Genomic DNA, 24,336 nt, shown 5'->3' with positions numbered 1-24,336 from the left:
AAAATTTTCCGTCCAGCCCGATCGACGAGCCGACCGATATCCAAGTCTTCTGCCGATATCGGTCGGCTCTTTTTCCACCATACATGCACCGAATATCGGACAAAAATTTGTTTTGTACGATATTATCTGTACGTCCAGGGGCGATCCTGGCCCCTCCGCCATCTGAGGCAGCAGCAGTTGCTGCTGCCCCCCCTCCCCTGGAAATTCGCTCTTAAAGTACCAGGAGCAGCATTTTTGCTGCCCCTGGTAACTAGTGGGGCGCTGCCGCCTGAGGCGACAGCCTCAATTTGCCTCATTGGCGAAGCACCCCTGTGTACGTCTATGGCCACCTTTAGGAATAGCAACTCCCGAAGAGTGTAAGTAGTGCTCCCCGTATCTCTTATTTATCACTGATTTCTATTCAGCCATGCAGCACAAGCATTTTATATGTAGCCAGTCATAAAGAGGTGACATGACAACTTTGCTTTCATCTCCTTCCCCATCAGACAGCCATAGGCACTATGAACAGGACAAAAAGGCACTCTCTCTATTAAATATATCAAACACAATGTTTAATTCGAGATCAGCTGGCGAATAGCATGATAGCAGGTGTACAGTGTAGATGGTATAGGGACTGTTCTATTGTTAATTGGCCCAACAGAGAGAGTTCAGGAAGAATCCACTGATGTTCTGACGGGCTACAGTTCAGTCTAGCTGGGTGAAATTCTAACGCTCTGATTGGCTATACGTTGATCCATACATTATATGGTGGTGTCAGTATTTGGATCCTTTCATATTGCCTTGGTGTGGGAGACAGGCTAAAAAATGCAATCTTGTGTCAGGGTATCAGGCTTTGAGTTTACACATCAGCAGTTTGCATCCATTGTTGCTGCCTTTTTGTCAGTGCTTGTCCTTGTACAGCATGTCAGGAGGAAGCCATCTTTTTTCTCCACAGGAAGCAGGTGAGGAGGAGAGCCAAGCTGACAAGCAGGAGACCACAGCAGGCCTTCAGCACCTTCTTCTCCAGCCCATCCTTTCTCCTGAAGCGTTCATTGAAGCCCACCTAATGGAGAGAAAGAGCAGTGTTGGTTAGTGTGATGTATATGTCTCTCTCAATATCTGTACTCTTAATATCACTTCTTGCTTCTGTCTGATTAGAGGAAATGTTTTGGGGCAAGGTCCCCATTTTGCCAGTATTTTACCGGAAGTTCTAATTTTGGTGTTTTTTCTTTTTTTATGGCACTAGGTGGCGCTCATTGCCCACTCATTGTTTTGAAACTCAATAAGACATGTGACCATTGCCTTGCTTTTGTATTGGTTGATGAGAAATCATCTGAACATGATAATTGAAAGTCAAAATATTTCCTGGAAATTATCTAGCTTTTTCCCATTAAATCTAAGTGCTTTAATATATTATTTATTTATTTTTTATCTGCTCTAATGTAATTTTTATTTTTTTCAAATTTATTTTTATGATCTGTGTTGGATCCTTATTGCTCTACGTTTGTTCATGAAGATTATCATTTGTTATTATATTTGTATATTGCTACATTCAATATTTTGGAATTTTGTTTATGTACTGCTCCATTATGGACTTGTTTATGGAAAAAAAATAAACACGTTGTAAAAATGAAATGAGAAATCTAGCTTTCATAAACTTAAAGCGATTTTTGTTTTGTTTTAGTGGGACCTTAGAGCATGCTGAATGATGGCCATGCAGGGAGAGAGATTCTGGACCAGGGCTTTAGTGTGTAGTAAGTACAGCTGCGGGTAGTGATACCTGTGTGTCACACAACTGAAGCAAGCATTTTAACCCCTTCGCCTCCAAGCAGACACAGGGCCAGCTTTGTACCACAAAAAAATACAGCATCCTTATTGGTGGATTTCTAATCATGCATTTATTCAGAATTTGTTTATTTGTACTTACCCATCCATCCTTCTCCTTAATAAATGGGCAAACATTTTCCTCTACATAACAGCCCACCTTCTCTGCTAAAGGACCAAGGACATGCTCCATGCCATGCTGCTGGCAGTAAATGGCCATCTGGCCAGCCAGCACATAAACAGAGAGCACCATGCTCCATGGCAGCTCCATGGCATAACCTGTCTGTCTGCGCTGACGTTCCTGCTGTTGTTTGAAATTCTCATCCACAATCTGAATGAGGAAGTCGCAGGCATTTTCCTCAGTTACCCCACTGAAAACTTTGGGCCAGCGTTTGAAAAAAATTGGGAATTTTTCCAGCAGTTCATCAGCAGCTTGCCGCAGGGCTAGTGTGGCTTCAGACGGTGCCGGGCCTGTAGATTTGCCTGTAACATAAGCAATGTAGTCGTGCGCTAGTAGATAGGCCTCTTGTACCACCGGGTCCCTGTGTTTTTCCCAAGCCATGAAGGATCTAGCATGAGAGCAGAGATCTATTCTTAGTCCCATTAGTGGCCTGGAACATTGGCTGCATGCTCTATAAATAACCCATGTATATGTACAGAGCCCGGTCTCTTTATGCTCTACACCCAAGAGTTGGTATTAATGCAATACTAAAATAAATATATAATAAATCCTACGTGAATATCTAGAAAAATACCAGTTCTCTTGGAGAAACTTAATTGGACACTTGATAAAGGATCAACATGGATCCGAAACATGTCGTGTAATAGCCTGAATAAACACATCACAGCATAAACTGCTATCTATGAGTGCTCTCCTCATTCTTGGAAATTTTGACTTAATTGGACATTCTACTAACCAATCAAATCAACAAAGCTGTGTCTGTATTTTAGTGTTTTTACTATTCTGCCCCACAGAACGTAATAGACCATAAATGAATAAAGTCATTAATCTGGTACTGTTTTATAACACTGGAGCGTTTTATCAGTGTTACTCAAGAGTCACAGGAACAAATCTTATTCATGGGTAAATAAAAGTGATTGGCTTGGATTAATACCAATGCCATCCTGCTTGTGGGTTAGGAAATAAGGCTGCAATAATTGAATGGAGCAAGGATACTACCGTATGTCATTATGTGGCACACTCTTTCCTGCTCCTCTGGGCTGTAATTCGAGATAGGATAAAGGAACACATCCTGAGGGAATTAATATACTAAATTTAATGGTGTGTATAAAAATAAAAGGGGAAGTAAACCCAACTGCGGTAGCCATTTACCTGAAGTCCAAAAATGTCACCCACCCTCATTCCTGACTGTACAGATCCGAGATGGGCAGAACTCCACACTTTCATTAAAAAGCTTTTATTCTCATTAGCAGAGCAACAGTAACAGCAACATTCCTGACTGGACAGAGGGAGGACAACAGCCCATAGTTTAGAGGGCAGAGCTGAATATTAGTGAGTAGTGCATGCATCTCTGGCAGAACAGATTCTGTAGCTACTGGTAGGTCCAGACTGAGAGTCCAAATAGGCCATGGCACACAGCCCCATAAATTAGTGAATGCCTATGGCATCTTACAGCAGCCCCAGCATCAACAGATTTCCAGGCACTTCGTATTGGGGGGTCATCTCTGTGTTATTAGCAATACTCTGCAATATATCACAGGCTGCTAGGAAATCTCGGGGAAGCTAACCCACCCAAAATGACTTTGCACTTGATATTTGTAATATTGTTAGTAATAAATTAATACTATGCCAGACTGCTGATGAAACAATTTTTAATCTTAATTTCACCTTCAATGCTTGCATTGCCTTGCTTACTGTCGTTGGGGTTAAATTTGAGCTATGTTGGGCATGCCAGTTAACATGGCGCCACGGAGCTTGCACTGGGGGAATGCTGCAGCAGGCAGAGCGGGTCAGTCGGTTCACACACAGGTACTGTCTGATCTTATTTCATCTGCCCTCTGGAACATTTTAACTCTGTAATAAGGAATGGTGCCAAATTTGCTTCATTGGTGCCAGGTCCTACTGAATAAGCATAGCCTCACAACCCAGCTACATAGTAATGCATTTTGTATTTTGGGGTAAATCAATGAAACATACAGCCTATTTATAAGGACATGTATTAGGGCAATGACAAATCCCGGCTGAGTTGGGATTACCCACCTTTATCAGCATGGCAGCTTAACCTCATGTTTTATTGGTGGCCTCACATCTCAACCTTCGATGATAATGAGTAGAGCAGGGGTCAGCATTGTCTGGTGCTTCCTTATAGTTTCACTATAGATAAACAGCTGCTTTCAGTGCAACTTTCACATGTTTTCATCACATTCCTTATCGGGGTTTATTATTCGTAAATCACAAATATGAATTCATGAAAGGAAATATAACAGGATGTTTTCTACTGCTGGGAACATACAGGTTATCGTATTCTGAAAATTGCGAAATCAGTGGAATGATTATAGGCTCTTATATGGGCTGGGGTGCCAATCTCTCTCAACCTTTTTGGAACTTCCACATTGCATTGACCTCTGTAATCTGTTTCAGGCAGCCTTTCTGATAAACGGGGTTCTCCCTCTGCCAGCCAAAGATGTAATCTACAGCTTAGAAGAAGCAATCAGTATGGCAGACGTGTGTTGCTAAGTTTGAATAAAGACCCGTGCTATGAAAAGTATGTTGTTTTCTATATTTACCAGCAAGTAGAAGTTTAATGCAATGGCCCATCATGCGTATAAATTTACTGGTTGGCTTGTGGGCTGAACCATGTGTGTGGCCATCGGGGGGTAGGCTGTTGTCCCAGGCCTGTGAAATCTGGATGCATTGTTGCAAGAGTTACGCATAAAGTTATTAATATACGTAACTTCTGCAAAAAAAGCAGTGACTTTACAAATGCATGTCATTTTCGTATCATATATTTCGAAATGACAATGCAGAAAAGCTTGACAGAGGCAATGGAACTGCACATTTTTGTTCATGGGGGGGCCCATATAAATAACTTGTACAGGGCGAAATTTCTTTTTTTTTTTTTTAAAGTTTTTATTTTCCTTTTCAGTTTTAACAAAACAAAGGGGTGGAGGGCCCCCTGAAATAGGAAAGAAGGAGAGCGAGAAGAGAGAGGTGAGCTGGGCGATGGGGCGAGGTTTCTGATCCTTTAGTTGGGTCCGACAGCTGGAATGATCTGCAGGAATAAAAGACAAGATGTGGCAATTACATTTACACAAAACTTTAAAATCATTGAATGTATTAATGTATATTAGAATTACATTCCTTTCAATAATAAATAAAAATGTTTCGGATGCAGTTCCCCTTTTAACCCTCCATGCCTCTGCAAGGAATTATTTTAATTAATTTGCTTACTAGTGACAATAATCTTGGAACAAAGTTAAAGGCAATGAAATGTACATGGAAACCCTTTCACGTGTCAACTTAAGGCCTTTTTTACGCAACACAAACTGTATTGAACAGGAAGTGTGGTTTGACATCAGACCATCAAACTCTGCAAGCCATGGCAAGTGCCATAAACCTTAAGCATGCCCACATTTGAACAGAGTTTTGGCCAATATACATTAATCTAATGGGTGAATTCGTTTAAAGGCATGTTTAAATGTAATTGCTATTGAAAGCAGTATATGTCTGTCCTTTTCTGTTCTCTGGTTCTTGAAACAATGTAGCAGAAGCTGGCTAAACAGCAGGCTGGAAAAGGAACTGACTTCCGCTACATTGTTTTCAAGCAACAGAACCAGAGAACAGTAAGGGATAAACATATACTGATTTTAGTTGCAGCATAATTGTAAATAAAAATAAAAAGTTGCTTAGAAAGCAGACACTCGTTATTGCTTGCCGAGGCGTAACAATTATTTTCTGAAAGTACAGTGGACTTTGTTTACATGTTGGAGATAGGAAAACCAGCGTATATCTCATGTGCTGTGTACTGCACTTGTCAGGATATTTAAAAATAAGCACGTATGATCTGATAATGGGCAAGAATTCTCCTGACCTTCTACCGTATATGTGTCTCATTGCCTTTTTCCATTTGTTTTTTTTTTTCCGAAACTCGTCATTAGTGATGGCATAGACTGTGGAATCTGCTGGTTGTTCAATGCTGGCCTTCTTGACATTAGAACTCCTATGAACTACAACAGCAAGCTCAAAGATCCAGCTTCTTGGTATGAGTATAATCTTGTATAGTTATGTCTTCCAAATGGACAGGTCTGTTCAAAGTATGATATGTTTAACGGGGCTGTGAAGTGTAGCCCCATGATTATTTTCACCTTCTAAAGCAGCTCTGGGAAGGGGGGTCGTCGACCCTGTAAACTGTTCTAAATTGATACATTTAGTTGATACATTTCTTATCTTTGTCCCTGCTGAGCAGAATAACAGGCAGCTCTTAGAATTGATACAGTAGTTGCTAATACTCCAGAGATGCTGCTGAGAAATGGATCAACTAAATCTTGCAAAATTAGATTAGTTCAGAGTCTGCACCTGAATTACTGAGCTGATAGACTCAAACACCAGAGACTGTAACATTAAACTTTAAACTTAGATTTTGAAAAATTGTAAAACCAACTAAACTGAAAAAAGTGTTTGGAAGGTGAACAACCCGTTTAAAGGTAATGGTAATATGTAAAGTTTTTGGTATCTGACTTCACGAGATTAGGGAATGGTTAATCTTACAATCACATGACAAATATTCTTTTTTATGAGATGGTAACCCCGAATAAAAAGTGCTTCATGCATATGACAATTTTTTCTGCGTATATAGGGCAGGGTTATCAATTACCTGGGAGTAATAAAAGAAACAGATAGTGGTGACAGCGAGTATGAAATCAGGAGATGGATAAATAACCAACTAATGACTAAATAACCAATAAAGGGTTTATGGTTCAGCCAGTTAGAGGTACAGCTAAAATCTGCCCAATATTGCAAAGCGTTCTACTCTATTGGGGGAATTCACAAAAGTGGTGATACCGAGACAAAATAAAATTGGAGATAAAAATGTCGGTTTTGCCACTAAATTCACAAACCTCTATCTCTACTTTTGTGAGTTTGTCTTTAAAACAGATAGTTTTCAGATTTTGTCTTTTGCTCGACATGTTAAAGACATTTTTTCTGAATTTGTCTTTAGCTCTTACTAAACCTGTCAGTCACCCATTAAATCGGCATTTTTGGGGGAGGGGGTTTATGGTCCAATGTCTAATTGCTGCTTAAACTAAAAATTTGCCTGCTAGGCTTTACTTTTCCTTTAGATAATATAGTCACTCAAATTGCTAATATTGCCTCATTCATTAAGCTAAAACTAGTAAAATAATGCAAGTGTGAATTAAAAACATGTAACATATCAAATTGTATAAAATACACTTTTTATTGCTTAATCAGTGTTTTACTTGTTTTGTGGCTTTTACACCTATAGGTTTAGACAGAAACGTGTGCCCTGACTATAAAATGCTAATCCCTATTAATATGATAATAACACACCAATGGGCCATCTACAAGAGGTGTGAAATGAAGATTGGCTAAACCAAAGCAGAGCAGATTATTTTAGAATTGATCTGACACATGGGGAAGAGTTACACTGAGCTTTACTCCGTTTTTAAAATGTTGGGAGAAAATGTTGTTCAAAATGTCGTTTTTGCGCCATTTTTATGTTGTTTGAAAGACAAATTCATAAAATTGTCTGCAAACTGTCTTTATTTCACTAAAATGTGAAAAGTGGCGGTTGAGTCGGAATTTAGCCGGATTTCTGTTTGTGAATATGGAGAGAGTATTTTACACCAGTTTACCACCACTTTAACTCAAAACAATGGGCTATCTCCACTTTTGTGAATTCCCCCCATATGTTTCCTTTCTTATCACTTAAGCTCCCCATAGACGCGACGATTCTTCTTGCCGAATGACCTATTTTAGGGAAGTCCGACCAATCCTTCGAAATTATCATGCGGTTCGTGGGATTGGAACAATCGTACATCTTACGATTTTTCGGCAGACATCTGTCAGGAAAGTGCTTACTGCCCAGAGAGTTTGCACATGGCAAAGACTGGGGGATAGGGACTGATCCTTTTCTGCTGCTACTGTTAATTTTACCCACTCACTTCAAATTTGATTTCATACGTAAACAGAGAAAAAATTAAAGAAAATCACCTTAGAATGGCACTTGTTTCCGTTTGCTATGCCCTTTAATTTGCAAAATGTCAGCCATCAGTACATTAAAAAAATGTAAAACTCTAAAGAGCAACTAAGGTAAGCCTTAATAGGTTTGAAACTTTGCACTGTCCCCTGTCCTGCACCCGTTCACCGAATGCAGAGGGCAAAGTCTGTAACATCTGAGCGAGCAGTGATGGACGTGGAGATAAAGTGTTCTTCCCAGTATCACAGATAAAGTTTAAAGAAATCTGTAATACATCTCTTTCTTTTCCTCCACACAGCTGCACCCATACTGGCCCAAACTGGGTTGCAACAAAAATTATATACTGTATAATGCAGCTGGGAGAACTGTCTGATATAATGTTGTTTTTTTAATACCCATTTGAATATACATTCCTTGTATTAATGGTGCTAAATTACAAGTGCATTTAAGATGAAAACTGAGCTCATTTGTATAAGCTTTTTTAGCTTCCTCCCCCTGAGTAAATGAATCCAATCTCCCCCAGGCCTATACAGTACAGATCTCTAGTTTTCTGTACTTTCTGCTCCTGGGCTGCCTTCTTTCCCATTGTCACATAGGAACCTCCCCCTGGGTAAATTAATTCAATCTCCCCCAGACGTACTCAGTACAGATCTCTAATTCACTGTACTTCTTGCTCCTGGGCTGCTCTCTTCCCCTTGGTCCGACAAGAACCTCCCCCTGGGTAAGTAAATCCAATCTCCCCCCAGTGCTTAACCAGGTACAGAGCTCTGATTCTCTGTGGCTGCGCTCTTTCCCATAGTCAGACAGGAACCTCCCCCTGGGTAAGTGAATCCAATCTCCCCCAGTACTTACCCAGGTACAGAGCTCTGATTCTCTGTACTTCCTGCTCCTGGGATGTTCTCTTTCCCATAGTCAGACAGGAACCTCCCCCTGGGTAAGTGAATCCAATCTCCCCCAGTACTTACCCAGGTACAGAGCTCTGATTCTCTGTACTTCCTGCTCCTGGGATGTTCTCTTTCCCATGGTCAGACAGGAACCTCCCCCTGGGTAAGTGAATCCAATCTCCCCCAGTACTTACCCAGGTACAGAGCTCTGATTCTCTGTACTTCCTGCTCCTGGGCTGTTCTCTTTCCCATGGTCAGACAGGAACCTCCCCCTGGGTAAGTGAATCCAATCTCCCCCAGTACTTACCCAGGTACATAGCTCTGATTCTCTGTACCTCCTGCTCCTGGGCTGCTCTCTTTCCCATGGTCAGACAGGAACCTCCCCCTGGGTAAGTGAATCCAATCTCCCCCAGTACTTACCCAGGTACAGAGCTCTGATTCTCTGTACTTCCTGCTCCTGGGCTGTTCTCTTTCCCATGGTCAGACAGGAACCTCCCCCAGGGTAAGTGAATCCAATCTCCCCCAGTACTTACCCAGGTACATAGCTCTGATTCTCTGTACCTCCTGCTCCTGGGCTGCTCTCTTTCCCATGGTCAGACAGGAACCTCCCCCTGGGTAAGTGAATCCAATCTCCCCCAGTACTTACCCAGGTACATAGCTCTGATTCTCTGTACCTCCTGCTCCTGGGCTGCTCTCTTTCCCATGGTCAGACAGGAACCTCCCCCTGGGTAAGTGAATCCAATCTCCCCCAGTACTTACCCAGGTACAGAGCTCTGATTCTCTGTACTTCCTGCTCCTGGGCTGTTCTCTTTCCCATGGTCAGACAGGAACCTCCCCCTGGGTAAGTGAATCCAATCTCCCCCAGTACTTACCCAGGTACAGAGCTCTGATTCTCTGTACTTCCTGCTCCTGGGCTGCTCTCTTTCCCATGGTCAGACAGGAACCTCCCCCTGGGTAAGTGAATCCAATCTCCCCCAGTACTTACCCAGGTACAGAGCTCTGATTCTCTGTACTTCCTGCTCCTGGGCTGTTCTCTTTCCCATGGTCAGACAGGAACCTCCCCCTGGGTAAGTGAATCCAATCTCCCCCAGTACTTACCCAGGTACAGAGCTCTGATTCTCTGTACTTCCTGCTCCTGGGCTGTTCTCTTTCCCATGGTCAGACAGGAACCTCCCCCTGGGTAAGTGAATCCAATCTCCCCCAGTACTTACCCAGGTACATAGCTCTGATTCTCTGTACCTCCTGCTCCTGGGCTGCTCTCTTTCCCATGGTCAGACAGGAACCTCCCCCTGGGTAAGTGAATCCAATCTCCCCCAGTACTTACCCAGGTACATAGCTCTGATTCTCTGTACCTCCTGCTCCTGGGCTGCTCTCTTTCCCATGGTCAGGCAGGAACCTCCCCCTGGGTAAGTGAATCCAATCTCCCCCAGTACTTACCCAGGTACAGAGCTCTGATTCTCTGTACTTCCTGCTCCTGGGCTGTTCTCTTTCCCATGGTCAGACAGGAACCTCCCCCTGGGTAAGTGAATCCAATCTCCCGTCAGGTACTTACCCAGGTACAGAGCTCTGATTCTCTGTACTTCCTGCTCCTGGGCTGCTCTCTTTCCCATGGTCAGACAGGAACCTCCCCCTGGGTAAGTGAATCCAATCTCCCCCAGTACTTACCCAGGTACAGAGCTCTGATTCTCTGTACTTCCTGCTCCTGGGCTGTTCTCTTTCCCATGGTCAGACAGGAACCTCCCCCTGGGTAAGTGAATCCAATCTCCCCCAGTACTTACCCAGGTACAGAGCTCTGATTCTCTGTACTTCCTGCTCCTGGGCTGTTCTCTTTCCCATGGTCAGACAGGAACCTCCCCCTGGGTAAGTGAATCCAATCTCCCCCAGTACTTACCCAGGTACAGAGCTCTGATTCTCTGTACTTCCTGCTCCTGGGCTGTTCTCTTTCCCATGGTCAGACAGGAACCTCCCCCTGGGTAAGTGAATCCAATCTCCCCCAGTACTTACCCAGGTACAGAGCTCTGATTCTCTGTACTTCCTGCTCCTGGGCTGTTCTCTTTCCCATGGTCAGACAGGAACCTCCCCCTGGGTAAGTGAATCCAATCTCCCCCAGTACTTACCCAGGTACAGAGCTCTGATTCTCTGTACTTCCTGCTCCTGGGCTGTTCTCTTTCCCATGGTCAGACAGGAACCTCCCCCTGGGTAAGTGAATCCAATCTCCCCCAGTACTTACCCAGGTACAGAGCTCTGATTCTCTGTACTTCCTGCTCCTGGGCTGCTCTCTTTCCCATGGTCAGACAGGAACCTCCCCCTGGGTAAGTGAATCCAATCTCCCCCAGTACTTACCCAGGTACAGAGCTCTGATTCTCTGTACTTCCTGCTACTGGGCTGCTCTCTTCCCCATGGTCAGGCAAGGTGGAGCTATACAATAATGAAGGAGTTGCTTTTTTCCAGAGGCAATAGAAGAATCTGCACCTTAAGAAACTCTTGGTTAATTGAATCCAAACCCCTTGTATCAATCACTCATGCTTATTTTCTTTCTGTACGTTGAAAAATGAATAGAAATATCTTACTAATTCACAAAGGAAGACTTATGAAAATATGAATTACTCAGTAGAACTGAGGGGGAGGGCTGCAAAATTGTTAGGCACCCCTCAGTGATTATGAAAGCTTACCTGACACCCTGGTCTGGTGGTCATTTTTGCTAAAAATTGCACTGACCCAGGTTATTTCTGTAGAAGCCCATTGGTCACCATGTTGTTCAACTTTGTGTGTCTTCTTTTTGTTACAATGCAGGCAGACTCATGCACAAAAGAGTGAAACTTACACATAAACGTCACGCCAAATGGAAGAAAGTTCACGGCAAATGAGCTTCTACAGGAGTACCCTGGGCCGATGCATTTTCCTGCTAACAGGAGCACCAACCTGGGATATCAGGTAAGTTATTATAGTCACAGGGGATACCTACCTACCATTTGGCTCCCCCAGTAACTTTAACAGTAATCTGTTAATTTCATAAATTGATGCTTGTAATGTTTCCAAATTTTCTTGCTGATAACCCTCTTGGCTCTGTGTGACTTGCTGAACTCTACGCAGTTTGGCTTTTAGACATAAAATCGTCAGGTTAATAAGCTTCAATAATGAGTCAGCCATTAAACCTAGAAATGTTTTTATGGCCAATGACTTATATTGCTTGTTCTGTCACTGTATAAGACCGTGCAATGACACCAGGCCAAGCAGGGAAAATTTGTTGCGCTTAATATTTATGTATAGAAGAATTCCTAATACATCAGTTATGTGATAGTCCCTGTATTAAGAGTTTCTATGGCATCTTACTTAGAAGTATCAAAGCATTGCCACAGCATTCCATTGGCTAATTGACTCCAGCCGCCATATTGTTTGTTTGTGACCTGAAATCATGCATCTCTGTATTGGTACATTGTATCAAATCGAACAACTTACACAACATGTAATGTGCATAGTCAGCAGGGACCTGTTTATTCGGGCAGACACACGGAGCTAAAGATCCCTCATTAGTTTATAGTCTCTGTTAACGACTTGTTTATGAACTACAGAGAGTTTACAGTACGTGCCTTCCATCTGCTGTTATAAGTAACAGTGTTGTTTGACCTTTTCCACTTGTTTATAAGGAATCTTATAAAAAAAAAAAAAAAATAGTGGTCTGGAAATGTTTTTCATGGCTCTGTTTCCAGTTTAAGGTACAATAATGGTCCTGACAAATTTTGGAGCAGGCCCTTTCACGTTTTAGCACAATAATGCCTGCATGCAAAAGCCAAGTATATACAGAAAGGGTTAGCTGAGCGTGGAGTAAAAGAACCTGACTGGCCTGCATAGAGTCCCAACCTCAACCCAATACAACCCTTGTGGGATGACTTGTTACCCTGACTGTGAGCCTGGCCTGAACCCCAACATCAGTGACAGACCTCACTTAGGCTCTTGTTAGAATAAAGAGCTAAAAATATCTGGAATTTGTCTGAATTGAATCTGGGTTCCAATGGTTGCTAAATTTAATTTGAGTTCCTATGGCTGCTAAATTTAATCTGGGTTCCAATGGTTGCTAAATTTAATCTGGGTTCCAATGGTTGCTAAATTTAATCTGGGTTCCAATGGTTGCTAAATTTAATCTGGGTTCCAATGGTTGCTAAATTTAATCTGGTTTCCAATGGCTGCTAAATTTAATTTGAGTTCCTATGGCTGCTAAATTTAATCTGGGGTCCAATGGTTGCTAAATTTAATCTGGGGTCCAATGGTTGCTACATGTAATATGTGTTCCAATGGTTGCTAAATTTAATCTGGGGTCCAATGGTTGCTAAATTTAATCTGGGGTCCAATGGTTGCTACATGTAATCTGTGTTCCAATGGTTGCTAAATTTAATCTGGGGTCCAATGGTTGCTATATTTCATCTGGGGTCCAATGGTTGCTACATTTAATCTGGGGTTCAATGGTTGCTAAATTTAATATGGGTTCCAATGGTTGCTAAATTTAATCTGGGTTCCAATAGTTGCTAAATTTAATCTGGGTTCCAATGGTTGCTAAATTTAATCTGGGTTCCAATGGTTGCTAAATTTAATCTGGGTTCCAATGGCTGCTAAATTTAATTTGAGTTCCTATGGCTGCTAAATTTAATTTGAGTTCCTATGGCTGCTAAATTTAATCTGGGTTCCAATGGTTGCTAAATTTAATCTGGGTTCCAATGGTTGCTAAATTTAATCTGGTTTCCAATGGCTGCTAAATTTAATTTGAGTTCCTATGGCTGCTAAATTTAATCTGGGGTCCAATGGTTGCTAAATTTAATCTGGGGTCCAATGGTTGCTACATGTAATCTGTGTTCCAATGGTTGCTAAATTTAATCTGGGGTCCAATGGTTGCTATATTTCATCTGGGGTCCAATGGTTGCTACATTTAATCTGGGGTTCAATGGTTGCTAAATTTAATATGGGTTCCAATGGTTGCTAAATTTAATCTGGGTTCCAATAGTTGCTAAATTTAATCTGGGTTCCAATGGTTGCTAAATTTAATCTGGGTTCCAATAGTTGCTAAATTTAATCTGGGTTCCAATGGTTGCTAAATTTAATCTGGGTTCCAATAGTTTCTAAATTTAATATGGGTTCCAATGGTTGCTAAATTTAATCTGGGTTCCAATAGTTGCTAAATTTAATCTGGGTTCCAATGGTTGCTAAATTTAATCTGGGTTCCAATAGTTTCTAAATTTAATATGGGTTCAATGGTTGCTAAATTTAATCTGGGTTCCAATAGTTGCTAAATTTAATCTGGGTTCCAATAGTTTCTAAATTTAATCTGTGTTCCAATGGTTGCTAAATTTAATCTGTGTTCCAATGGTTGCTAAATTTAATCTGGGTTCCAATAGTTGGTAAATTTAATATGGGTTCCAATGGTTGCTAAATTGAATCTGGGTTCCAATAGTTGCTAAATTGAATCTGGGTTCCAATGTTTGCTACATTTCATCTGGGGTCCAATGGTTGCTACATTTAATCTGGGGTTCATTGGTTGCTAAATTTAATATGGGTTCCAATGGTTGCTATATTTAATCTGGGTTCCAATGGTTGCTAAATTTAATCTGGGTTCCAATAGTTGCTAAATTTAATATGGGTTCCAATGGTTGCTAAATTTAATCTGGGTTCCAATAGTTGCTAAATTTAATCTGGGTTCCAATGGTTGCTATATTTAATCTGGGGTCCAATGGTTGCTAAATTTAATCTGTGTTCCAATGGTTGCTAAATTTAATCTGGATTCCAATAGTTGGTAAATTTAATATGGGTTCCAATGGTTGCTAAATTGAATCTGGGTTCCAATAGTTGCTAAATCGAATCTGGGTTCAAATTTTTGCTACATTTCATCTGGGGTCCAATGGTTGCTACATTTAATCTGGGGTTCATTGGTTGCTAAATTTAATCTGGGTTCCAATGGTTGCTATATTTAATCTGGGTTCCAATGGTTGCTAAATTTAATTTGCCAGAACCCACAGATTGCCAGTCCAGGCCTGCCCTACACTGATACCCCCCCCCCCCCCCGGTACTTGTAGGGAAAGCATTTAGCTGCTCTTCCAAATAATATGTTTTGTTCTTGGAGTGACTACATGTAGAATTTAGTTTACCAATAGCTAATCTTTATATTCCCCCTGAGCTCTTTTCATTGGGACCTTGATTTGTTACCACCATAAGTGGGGCAAGCTCCCCTTCAGTTGTTATAAAGTGTGTGTCTCCTGTTTTATTTTTTGTACAAGTGACATTGCCTTTTGTCCAGGGGGACTGATAGAAGCATTGCACCAAGTCTTTTGGCAATACAGAAATGGCGGTGCAGCTTTGTGTGAACTACAGAAGTTATAGACCTACTGCTCAGCCTATGGAAACATCAGTGCTGCCCTTGCTGGATACAAAAAGGAGTAAATGACCTGGCCTTGTGCCTTATAAATAAGGTGATCTCTTGCCCCCGGGTGTTGGTGGCACTTAATGGCAGATAAAGAGCATCCCTCATTTTATGGCATTGTATCAAACTACAGTGTAAAGAACTACAGTTTCTTTGCTTTTAATGTCATGACAACAACAAACTGTAAGTTTAAATTTCCTTTAATGCAGTCATATTGTGCTCTTGATTTTATGTGTGCAAAGGTACAAAATATGACAGTATCTTACTGAAGAATAAAAGGCACGGGCACAGCCGAACTCTTGTCGTCTTACTGTAGCTCAGACATGACTTATCACTCATAACATATTGTCCACAGCTGACCACTATAGTGATTTATATCATTCCATACATGAGCATGGGGAAAAGCTTCTCCCGTATCCACTTGCAACTCTGAATCTGTACATATCACCATGAGTCACTTAGAACTGCTAAAGCCCTGAACAGAATCATACTATTTTGGGTTGTAAAACCTGGGTATGAAAAAGGCATAAAAAACTAATACCAGGTTGGTTTATGTAAAACTGCAATTTTTCCTCTCTAAAATAGTCACTGACTGGGAGTTTCTCCTTAGAACATTGTAAAGTAGATTTCTAAAGCTTTTGCAACTACATACTTATTTAGGTTCCTGCCTTAATGATATAGTGGAAAATATTCCACGAGTCCTTAACCAAGCCACCACTGGAAAGAGAGCAGCCAGGCAGCAAGAAGTAAGGATAACCAAATCCCTGTTTAGATATATCGTAAGGATAACCAAATCCCTGTTTAGATATATCGTAAGGATAACCAAATCCCTGTTTAGATATATCGGAAGGATATCCGTAAAGTTAGACATCAAAATACTCTTTTTAAAAACTGGTAGTGAACCTGTGTTGCTACAAGTTGGGCATTCCTGGTTAACTAGGATACAAATCTTGGCACACCTTCTTCTTATATGTTGATAGTTTCTTCTCACTTCTTCTCACTGGGTTTGGTCTTTTATGCCCATTGATACCCACAACCAGGAAATGGATGGCAGGTAGGACATTTGATAAATATATTGCCCAATATATTGCCAATTCCTCCTTTCTGTTTAGGATCAAGTAATACATCTTACTGTGAGTTTTTGATCCCTGGGGGTGGTTTCAAGTGGGGTAAAGCTAATGGGCCCCGGTTTCATCACACACCGACACTGTAATAAGCATGGAATTATTTAAATAAAGCCAGCTCATTCTCCATCTCTTTAAGGCTAAGGATTTACACAGCACATTATTTTCATGTTAAAAAAAACTGTACAAAAATACATAAATAGTTTTGGGTGGGGAGTTGGTGTTGTTGGGAAGAGCAGTTCATTGGGTTGTCCATGTAAGTGACTGCTGTCACCTTCATAGCCTTTGTGACTGAATGAATTCAGGATTGTCATAGCATGAAAGGTCTGCGGGGAGTTGCTCCTTTGGCTTCTCCTCATCCTCACTCTTGCCGCATTTTTTGCAACAGCAGCCACAGACAGAGCTGAATAATCTGTCCAGAGGGGCCATGGAATGCATCCAGGTAGGCAAAAAGTCCCAGTCTCTCAGGAACGGCGGTAAGCACTTAGGGACTTTCTTCTGCAGGACATTCACAATAATGATGACGATGATCATGAAGAGGATTGGGCCTCCAACGGCAGCCAACACAATCCATCCAGCCATAGAGAGGCCGAAGACTGCCAGCGGAATGACGAGGAAGCTGAGGAGAAGATATAGGACAGCGAACCAGCGATATTTGGCTGTGATGTCTCCAAATTTCTTTGCGACAGGAATGGGGACACGCAGGAATGGAAAAATATACCAGAGAACTAATCCCGTCAAGTTGAAGAATAGATGGATGAAGGCAACCTGGAGGGGACAAAAAGATATTAGTATTAAGTTCAAAACAACTGCCTGAAACCTAAAATGCAAGCTGTTCTAGTCTGAGAATGCCATTTAATACATCTGTCACACGTGCTGTACCTGAACAGAATTGCTGAGGGCTTCAGCAGGACTGGCTAGAGCTGCCAACACAGCAGTAGTGGTGGTTCCGATGTTGGACCCCAAGAACAATGGGTACGCTCTTTCCATGCTAATGACTCCCACACCTGTGAAATGATAGACACTTATGAAAATATCCAGAGGTTTGGTGTAATCATGTAGGGGTAATGTCATAAAAGACACTAAGTTTTCCCAGGAGCAGTAACCCATAGCAACCAATCTGCAGGTAGAATTTACTGGTCACCTGTTTAAAAGCAAATATCTTATTGGTTACTATGGGTTACTGCTCCTGGGCAAACTTCAGCATTCCAGAGTAATTATTTCAGTTGCGCATGAGTTTCTTGGCACAAACTGTAGCATGTGTGGGTGCAATGCACGAGGGCAGCCCTGTAGGTAATGCCTGACCAAGACTTGTGCATGCTCGGTCTCAGTCATAGTACAATGTACAAATGCGTTATGTACAGTGCCTAGCAATGCCCCTGAGAATCATAAATGAGGCCTCGTCACTTGGGTAAGTGATTAAATGGCAATAATGAGTGAGACTATATATTATTAACTTTTAGTGTGACAGTTAATGATCTACGAGGCAGTTATTCTTATCGTCTACAGAAAATAATGACAATCTTTTTACATTCCAGACATCTGACTACCTCCCACCCCAGTGAAGTGCAACAGAGATTTATGGATTAAATATTGTCCTGCTGGTGTTAAAGGTAAGTAACTTGTGAAACATTATCAGAAGAAACCATATATATTCTATACATTGCTATTACTGTTTCACCTAGTCAATTTCCCTTGCTTTCTTTGTGACAAAAAAATCAGTGCAACGGAAAAAATTATTAATAGACTGTATGTAGGAAATAAGCCCCACCTTATGTCTGACCATGGGAAAGAGAGCAGCCCAGAAACAGGAAGTACAACTTTGTGTATGTTAATAAGTGCTGTGAGCAGCTCAGATTGATGCTTTATATATCAAACTAATAAAGTACTTACCAATCAATGGAACAATTGCAGCAGTGAACACAGAGCTACTTTGCACCACGAAGGTCATTACAGCGCCAACACTGATGGCCAGATATCCACTAAGCCAGGTGAACGGGAATGGAAAATCTGTATGGGGAGGGTCACACATCAAAATGAGTCAAACACCCCTCTCTGGTTCTAATGCACTGTAAAGTGTACAGACACCTGATATGGGGAATGTAATTACAGGAAGATGAATGACTGAAACAGAAGATTTGGTTTTTACTTGCTTAACAATATGGCACCTCATACTGTACTGTCTATGGGAAAATAAAGAATAGGTATATTTTCAGAGTATATGTAGGATAACGGCACCCTAAGCTAATGCTGAGATAAGGGCACAGTTGATCTCTAGTAAGGTTATATTCTAAAATAAAAGGGTCAAAGTTTTAGTTCTCCTTATCGGAGACATGCTGTTGCAATTGATAAGGGAATACATACATACGGTACACATATATATATATATATATTTATATATGAAACAGATATTGCTGGCTCGGCAGATCTAAATGTCAACTCTGAAGTGACATAATGATGTAAAGTATTGCGCTGCAATCCAGATGCAACTTTTTGTCTCAGTCCTTTTCAAGGTATATAGATACCTTAAAGGGAATTTCCATTCACTTTGTGCATTGGAAGAAAATGCAAAGCTTAGCAACTTTTCACTATTCATTAATTACAGCATTTCAGGGGCTTGAAAGTAATGGGTAAATGTAATTGCTGTTGAAAGCAATATTTGTTTATCCATGTTCTCTAGTTCTGACTCTTGAATCAATATAGCAGAAATTGGTTCTTCTCCAGGTGGGATTCTACTACATTGTTCCAGAAGTGTTTAGAATATTGAGTAAATATGTCCAAGTTTGGCGAACATACTCAGTCCCCTTACCTGCATTGAGGATCTTTTTGATTGCCTGAGCAATCTGCCCCTTCAGGACGGAGTTTAGCAGTTTGACAATGAGGATGAGACACGTGCACAGGACCAGTAGGGAGGCTGTCAGAAGGATGAAACCAACGGCCATGTCGGAGAGGTTGGTGTTCGCAAAAATGTGCATGCCTGTGGAAAGAGACCATACTCAGCCATATATAGTGATACCACAAGTAAGTGTTAGCTGAACTATCATTTTGTAGTGGCTGCAATTTTATCCACAGTAAAGTGACTATGGGGTTCCGTAACCCCAATGCAGCCAATCAGATATTTGCTTTCAGTGTCTGATGACACTCAGTGCTGATTGGCTGCCGATCAATCCACATTGATACCCTAAAAATCTACCTCTGTAAAAATACCGAGGAGCAGTGTTTCCTGAACTCCACTGCAGCTCTTACATTTCTCAATATTTTCCTTTGTAGTGATGTTCTCTTCTCTGAATGTTCCATTTTCTGTTACAAAGCACTGAAATATTTTGCACTCAGTCATGTTGGACACGGAGATGTTTTGGGTGACCTAGAATAATCCAGAGAATTCTATAACTATTTTGCTGCCAATAACCTTAGATATATTTGATATAATCGTGCTGTTATCAGTGGCATGTTCCCTGGCAATACTCACCGTGTAGGACTCTGTAACGCACCAGTGCTTGATCAGGCTCTTGTTCTTTGTCTCAGGATCTCCAATGGCATTTCCGGAAATTACAGAACTGTCCAGCTAGGGACACAAAGAACAGTTGTAAGGTGCGACTGGACCTACAGATGACCAGGAGGCAGTTAGAAATCTGGGCAACGACAATACTCACCCTGATTATCAGATGAGTGAAGGGCTCTGTAATGACTTTCAGGATATCAGGGGCTTGTCCTCCTGCATTGATGTTGAAGCTGTTGATGATGGCTTTAGAGACGTGATAGAGATATCCCGTGCCAATCTCGATGGGCAGCAACACTATGACCGTCATCCAGTTAAAGATGCCATGGACAGCAGAACCTCCAAAAGCCCTGAAATCAAGGAATCCCAACTGGTTATATATTTGGAGGGTAAAGAGGAAAAGTGGGTTTATATCATTGCAGGCCCATTGTTCAGGCAGGGCAGTTTGAGCTTGGTCCCATTGCACTGCTTTCTGTGGGCCAGGGAAAGGAATTGCCCTCAATGCAACTCTATATTCCACCACCCAACATCATCTCTCTAGGGATTGTGTGAATTAAATAAAACAAGACTCCAAGAGCGTGAAGTCTGTAAGTACAAAACGTACCTGCGAAACTCATTTCGGTTTCCAGATTGCGCCAGAGATACCAAAGTACTGGTGACGGATGTTCCAACATTTACGCCCATTATGATGGGGATGGAAGCTTTGACGTTCAGCACTAGAGCACAACAAGAAGATCAGATATTAGGGTAAAACTGAACACGGTTTTCCCCATTACTACCTAGTGACAGTCACCCTTTCTCTCTCTTCACACCTGCCTAGCACTCCACTGCCACCATCTCATTCACAGATCTTTCCCATAGTTACTCCATCTGGTGAGATTCTTCCTTTCTACTCCCCTACCCAAAACAATCACCTCCTGGGTAGTTCCTTTTTACAGGTACCCAGGACCCGCTTACTAACCATCAGCAGAGTTATGTAAAGGGATACACATCCCTAAGCCTTCTCATTCATGACCCTGTTCTGAAGAGGGACCCCCTGAGGTGCTGATCCCTCTTTTTTTTGTTGTTGAAGAACACTACCTTCTATCTCTCACTTTATTGATGAACTATTACTGGTCTGTGCCTAATGCTAGCTAAACCTAAGATGTGGGGGCCTCCTTTATGAATTTATGACTCATATTAGTATGAGTTAACGTTAAGCTTTAGGGTTCTCTAAGGCAGGAGTTCCCATCTGCCGGGCCACAGACAGTCTTGAACTGGGCTGCCGAGCCTAGTGCCAGAATTGGACGCCGACCCCCTCCCGAAACCCCCCCACTCCTTGCAGAAAAATTGGGCTCTACACCGGGCCAAAAAAGGTTGGGGAGCGCTGCTCTAAGGGTCCTGCTTCAGGCTTATGACACAATACACCACTGCTCCACTGAAGAGACCTACATGGGATTTTCTTTCTTGTTCTGTACAACAGAGATATTCCATGCACTCTGTTGGGGTCTACAGTAGTGTCCCACCTACCAAGGCATTTGGAGTTGTATAGGAACCGCCTACACCCACCCACAACTGACTAATCCTTTTCACCAACTCAGGCCTCACCTAATGAAACCTGTTTCCAATGAGAGGAATAATAGATGCCCATTACTCACATCCAGAGGACACCATGCTGACAATGATGGAAGAGGACGTGCTGGAGCTCTGCACCAGAACTGTAACCAAAACACCAATAACAAGCCCAGCGATGGGATTGGCCAGGATTTCGTTATCACTGAAAATATCACCTGTCAGTTTACCTGTAGAAAGAAGAAGGCAGACAAGGCGTGAAATCTAGTAATAAAGTAACATTATGTATAATTTAGAGTCAGTGATGGCAAAACTGGATTTCTTTTGCCAAACTTACTGAAAGTTTTGGCCATTAGAGGGTGCTCTTGTTCTTGTCAAAACTAAGCCCCGTCCCTTGCATGATCATGAGAAAGAGGACAGCCCAGGAAGTTCAGAGAATCAGAGCTCTGTCTCTGGGTTAGTACCGGGGTAAATTGGATTCACTTTCCTAGGGAGAAGATCTGACTGGGGCTAATGTAAATGAGAGCAGGTTTTATTTCAACTCTTTAACAATTGACCCTACATTTACACGAGGGGAGCTGGGCTATAGAGGAGAACATAAATGACTTACTTCCCACCAACTGGAAGGCAGAACTCAGTACATCTAAGGAGCAGACGAAAAAGTAGAGGAATCCCAGGAGAAGACAGCCCTTCACTATCCCAATAACAACACGCTTGATTCTCTGCTTGGTATTCAACTCTGGGGAAGGAAAAAAGTGCAATTAATTAGGAATTCATTAAGGATCTCCATGTCCTATAATAATGAGATATTTCCCTACCATGTGACTAGGGGCATTGCAAGCAGCTATGGGCGTTATATCTGCCCTCAGATCAGTGGGTATCATACCTTTCCATGAGGGGCCAGATCCCTCCAGTTCAGGTAAGGCCCATGGATCCTCAGTGTCAAGGCCATCACAGTACAGCAAATCTGTGGTTGATGCAGTATTAGTGACTGTGGATAGAAAAAAAACATATATCTAATGGGGAACTGTTGGGAAGATGACAAAAAAACTTAATATCAGTTTAATTTTCCCCCAAACTCCCTTATTAGGAAACAGCAATATGCATTGGGTGTCTGTTCCGTTAAGGGAACAATCATTCCTCCCTGCCAGCAGCACAGGATTATCAGCCTTTATCGCTTTGGGGCACTGAGACCGCTTGTTGATATCATATCCAAACGTGATTGGTATTCAATACTCTGTATTGATTGTGATTATCACACACACTTTAGTGCAGGATTCCCTTGGTTTCCACTTGATGTGACTGCCCTGCGACTTGGGGCATTTACCTTAGCTGCCCAGAGGTAGGAAGAAAAAAAAAAGAGATTGCCCTTTTTTATTGGGGACCCATGGAAGATATGAAAATGTTTTACTTGGACTGATAAAGCACCACGGCAGCTCCCACGCATAAAATAAGTAGAAACATACAATGCAGGGTGCAGTCTTTTAGTTTAAATCACTTACCTGAAGGAACTTCCTTCTCAGGTAACTTTGCTGGCATCTCATCAAGGTTGAGTTTGATTTCTGTTAGCGGTACCGGCAGGTTGTTGGAAGTGAATGGCATGTTGGAGACGGTGCAGTTCGACCCACCAGGAGTGTGCTGGTGTTAAGCTAAACAGCAATAAAGGGGGACACATTAAACAGAGAAACAGATTTATTCACCAGGCCCATACCCTCTTGCATATGATGTGCCATGATATATATATATATATATATATATATACATATACATATATATATATCTACTACAAAAAGGTCTGTACTCTCAGGACTTATAAAAATCATAATATTTATTATAAATATTGGACTATATATATATATATATATATATATATATATATATATATATATATATATATATATATATATATATCACATATATGTGTGTGTGTGGTATTGCCATGTGCAACTGCAAATACAAGTATATTGCTCAATTGAAAAAGACTTTGTTAATTACTGCTTAATATAAAATATATAAACCCCCTTCAGCAGGTCATCTTTGTAGCTGTGATTCCTGTGCCTGGAGATCTGCATTCTTACCCATCACTGACAGACCAATCGAATGTCTATGTTAAATCTAAAGGGTAAGTCACTGTCTCATACATTTTTCAAGAGTCAGAACCAGAGAATAGAGAGGGGCAGACAGACAATAACAGTTACACATAACTCAAAACACAGTGAGATTAAGGAAATAATGGATATTGGGAAGCTACTTAGAATGATGTCTGCTCCTACCCAAGGGCTGCCCATTGCCTGGTCCGAGTTGGTATTAACTTACCTGGCAGAGTCGAATTGAGCAGACGGCCGAGTGCAGGAAAGAGTAAGGCGTGCAAGCTCTATATAAGCCTCAAGTAGCGGGGTCAAAGTTTTATGCTACCTGTGCAAATTATACCTTTTCTATCACTCGTTTGCAATTAATGGTTAGCGGGCTAATCTGAAGGAATCTAATCGCTTTAACCCTGTCCCTACTGTATTGAAGGAATGTCTCCTCCTATTCCCACTGCTGTTCCCAGTTGCTCACAGGGGAATGCAACAAAATTACTGGAAAAGTGGTGAACTGTTCAGAGTTGCTTCTGCCAGAAAACATTATGTTCTGTCAGGAAAAACTGCATGTCATTCGCTTGATTCTTTTCTTAAGTATCTGACACTGTAACTATGTAATTCACAGTTAGATCTATGTGTGTGTTGAAAACCTTTGGGGGAATCAACAAGACTTAAAAAGGTTCCTGCTCCAGGGCTGCTCTCTTTCCCATGGGCAGACGCTGGTTTAGTGAATTGAATTTCCCACCAGTACTTACCCAGGTACAGAGCTCTGATTCTCTGTACTTCCTGCTCCTGGGCTGTTCTCTTTC

General features: G+C 41.7%; 2 protein-coding genes and 2 long non-coding RNA genes across 4 annotated transcripts in view; 2 read left to right on the top strand and 2 right to left on the bottom strand.

The window, feature by feature from the left end:
• Positions 1-904: 904 nt before the first annotated feature.
• Positions 905-2,419, bottom strand: LOC108698121. The gene is made up of 2 exons (XM_018229378.2): positions 1,907-2,419; positions 905-1,042 (listed from the first exon to the last, which is right to left on the bottom strand). The coding sequence occupies exons 1-2, from the start codon at positions 2,405-2,407 to the stop codon at positions 905-907; spliced, it is 639 nt and encodes a 212-aa protein (XP_018084867.1). The 5' UTR covers positions 2,408-2,419.
• LOC108698122 lies at positions 935-15,555 on the top strand. Its single transcript, XR_001932566.2, has 6 exons — positions 935-1,067; positions 1,664-1,733; positions 4,406-4,529; positions 4,911-4,975; positions 5,923-6,024; positions 11,660-15,555. It is a non-coding gene; the product is annotated as an uncharacterized LOC108698122 (long non-coding RNA).
• Positions 15,457-23,860, bottom strand: slc34a3.L (solute carrier family 34 (type II sodium/phosphate cotransporter), member 3 L homeolog). Its single transcript, XM_018229375.2, has 13 exons — positions 23,763-23,860; positions 22,949-23,095; positions 22,333-22,437; positions 22,057-22,185; positions 21,533-21,676; positions 20,500-20,611; positions 20,050-20,245; positions 19,866-19,961; positions 19,643-19,760; positions 19,206-19,373; positions 18,290-18,406; positions 17,279-17,403; positions 15,457-17,164 (listed from the first exon to the last, which is right to left on the bottom strand). The coding sequence occupies exons 2-13, from the start codon at positions 23,046-23,048 to the stop codon at positions 16,673-16,675; spliced, it is 1,902 nt and encodes a 633-aa protein (XP_018084864.1). The 5' UTR covers positions 23,049-23,095; positions 23,763-23,860; the 3' UTR covers positions 15,457-16,672.
• LOC108698119 overlaps positions 17,113-24,336 on the top strand; it is a 79,478-nt gene continuing 72,254 nt past the window's right edge. Inside the window, exons 1-2 of the long non-coding RNA XR_001932565.2 lie at positions 17,113-18,009; positions 23,474-23,568. This is a non-coding gene — a long non-coding RNA (uncharacterized LOC108698119). The remainder of the gene's footprint in view (positions 18,010-23,473; positions 23,569-24,336) is intronic.

The sequence above is a fragment of the Xenopus laevis genome, chromosome 8L (assembly GCF_017654675.1).
Source record: "Xenopus laevis strain J_2021 chromosome 8L, Xenopus_laevis_v10.1, whole genome shotgun sequence".
Lineage (NCBI taxonomy): Eukaryota > Metazoa > Chordata > Amphibia > Anura > Pipidae > Xenopus > Xenopus laevis.
The sequence above is the reverse complement of the archived record's forward strand: the minus strand, read 5'-3'. Positions and strand labels throughout refer to the sequence as shown.

Coding starts and splice junctions, on each gene's coding strand:
- LOC108698121 (XM_018229378.2), bottom strand. CDS start 2,407: ATGGGACTAAGAATAGATCTCTGCTCTCATGCTAGATCCTTCATGGCT. Junction 1,043..1,906: donor TTAAGGAGAAGGATGGATGG/GTAAGTACAAAT, acceptor TCTCTCCATTAG/GTGGGCTTCAATGAACGCTT.
- slc34a3.L (XM_018229375.2), bottom strand. CDS start 23,048: ATGCCATTCACTTCCAACAACCTGCCGGTACCGCTAACAGAAATCAAA. Junction 22,438..22,948: donor TGAGAAGGAAGTTCCTTCAG/GTAAGTGATTTA, acceptor TTCTATCCACAG/TCACTAATACTGCATCAACC. Junction 19,374..19,642: donor AAAGGAAAATATTGAGAAAT/GTAAGAGCTGCA, acceptor CTCTTTCCACAG/GCATGCACATTTTTGCGAAC.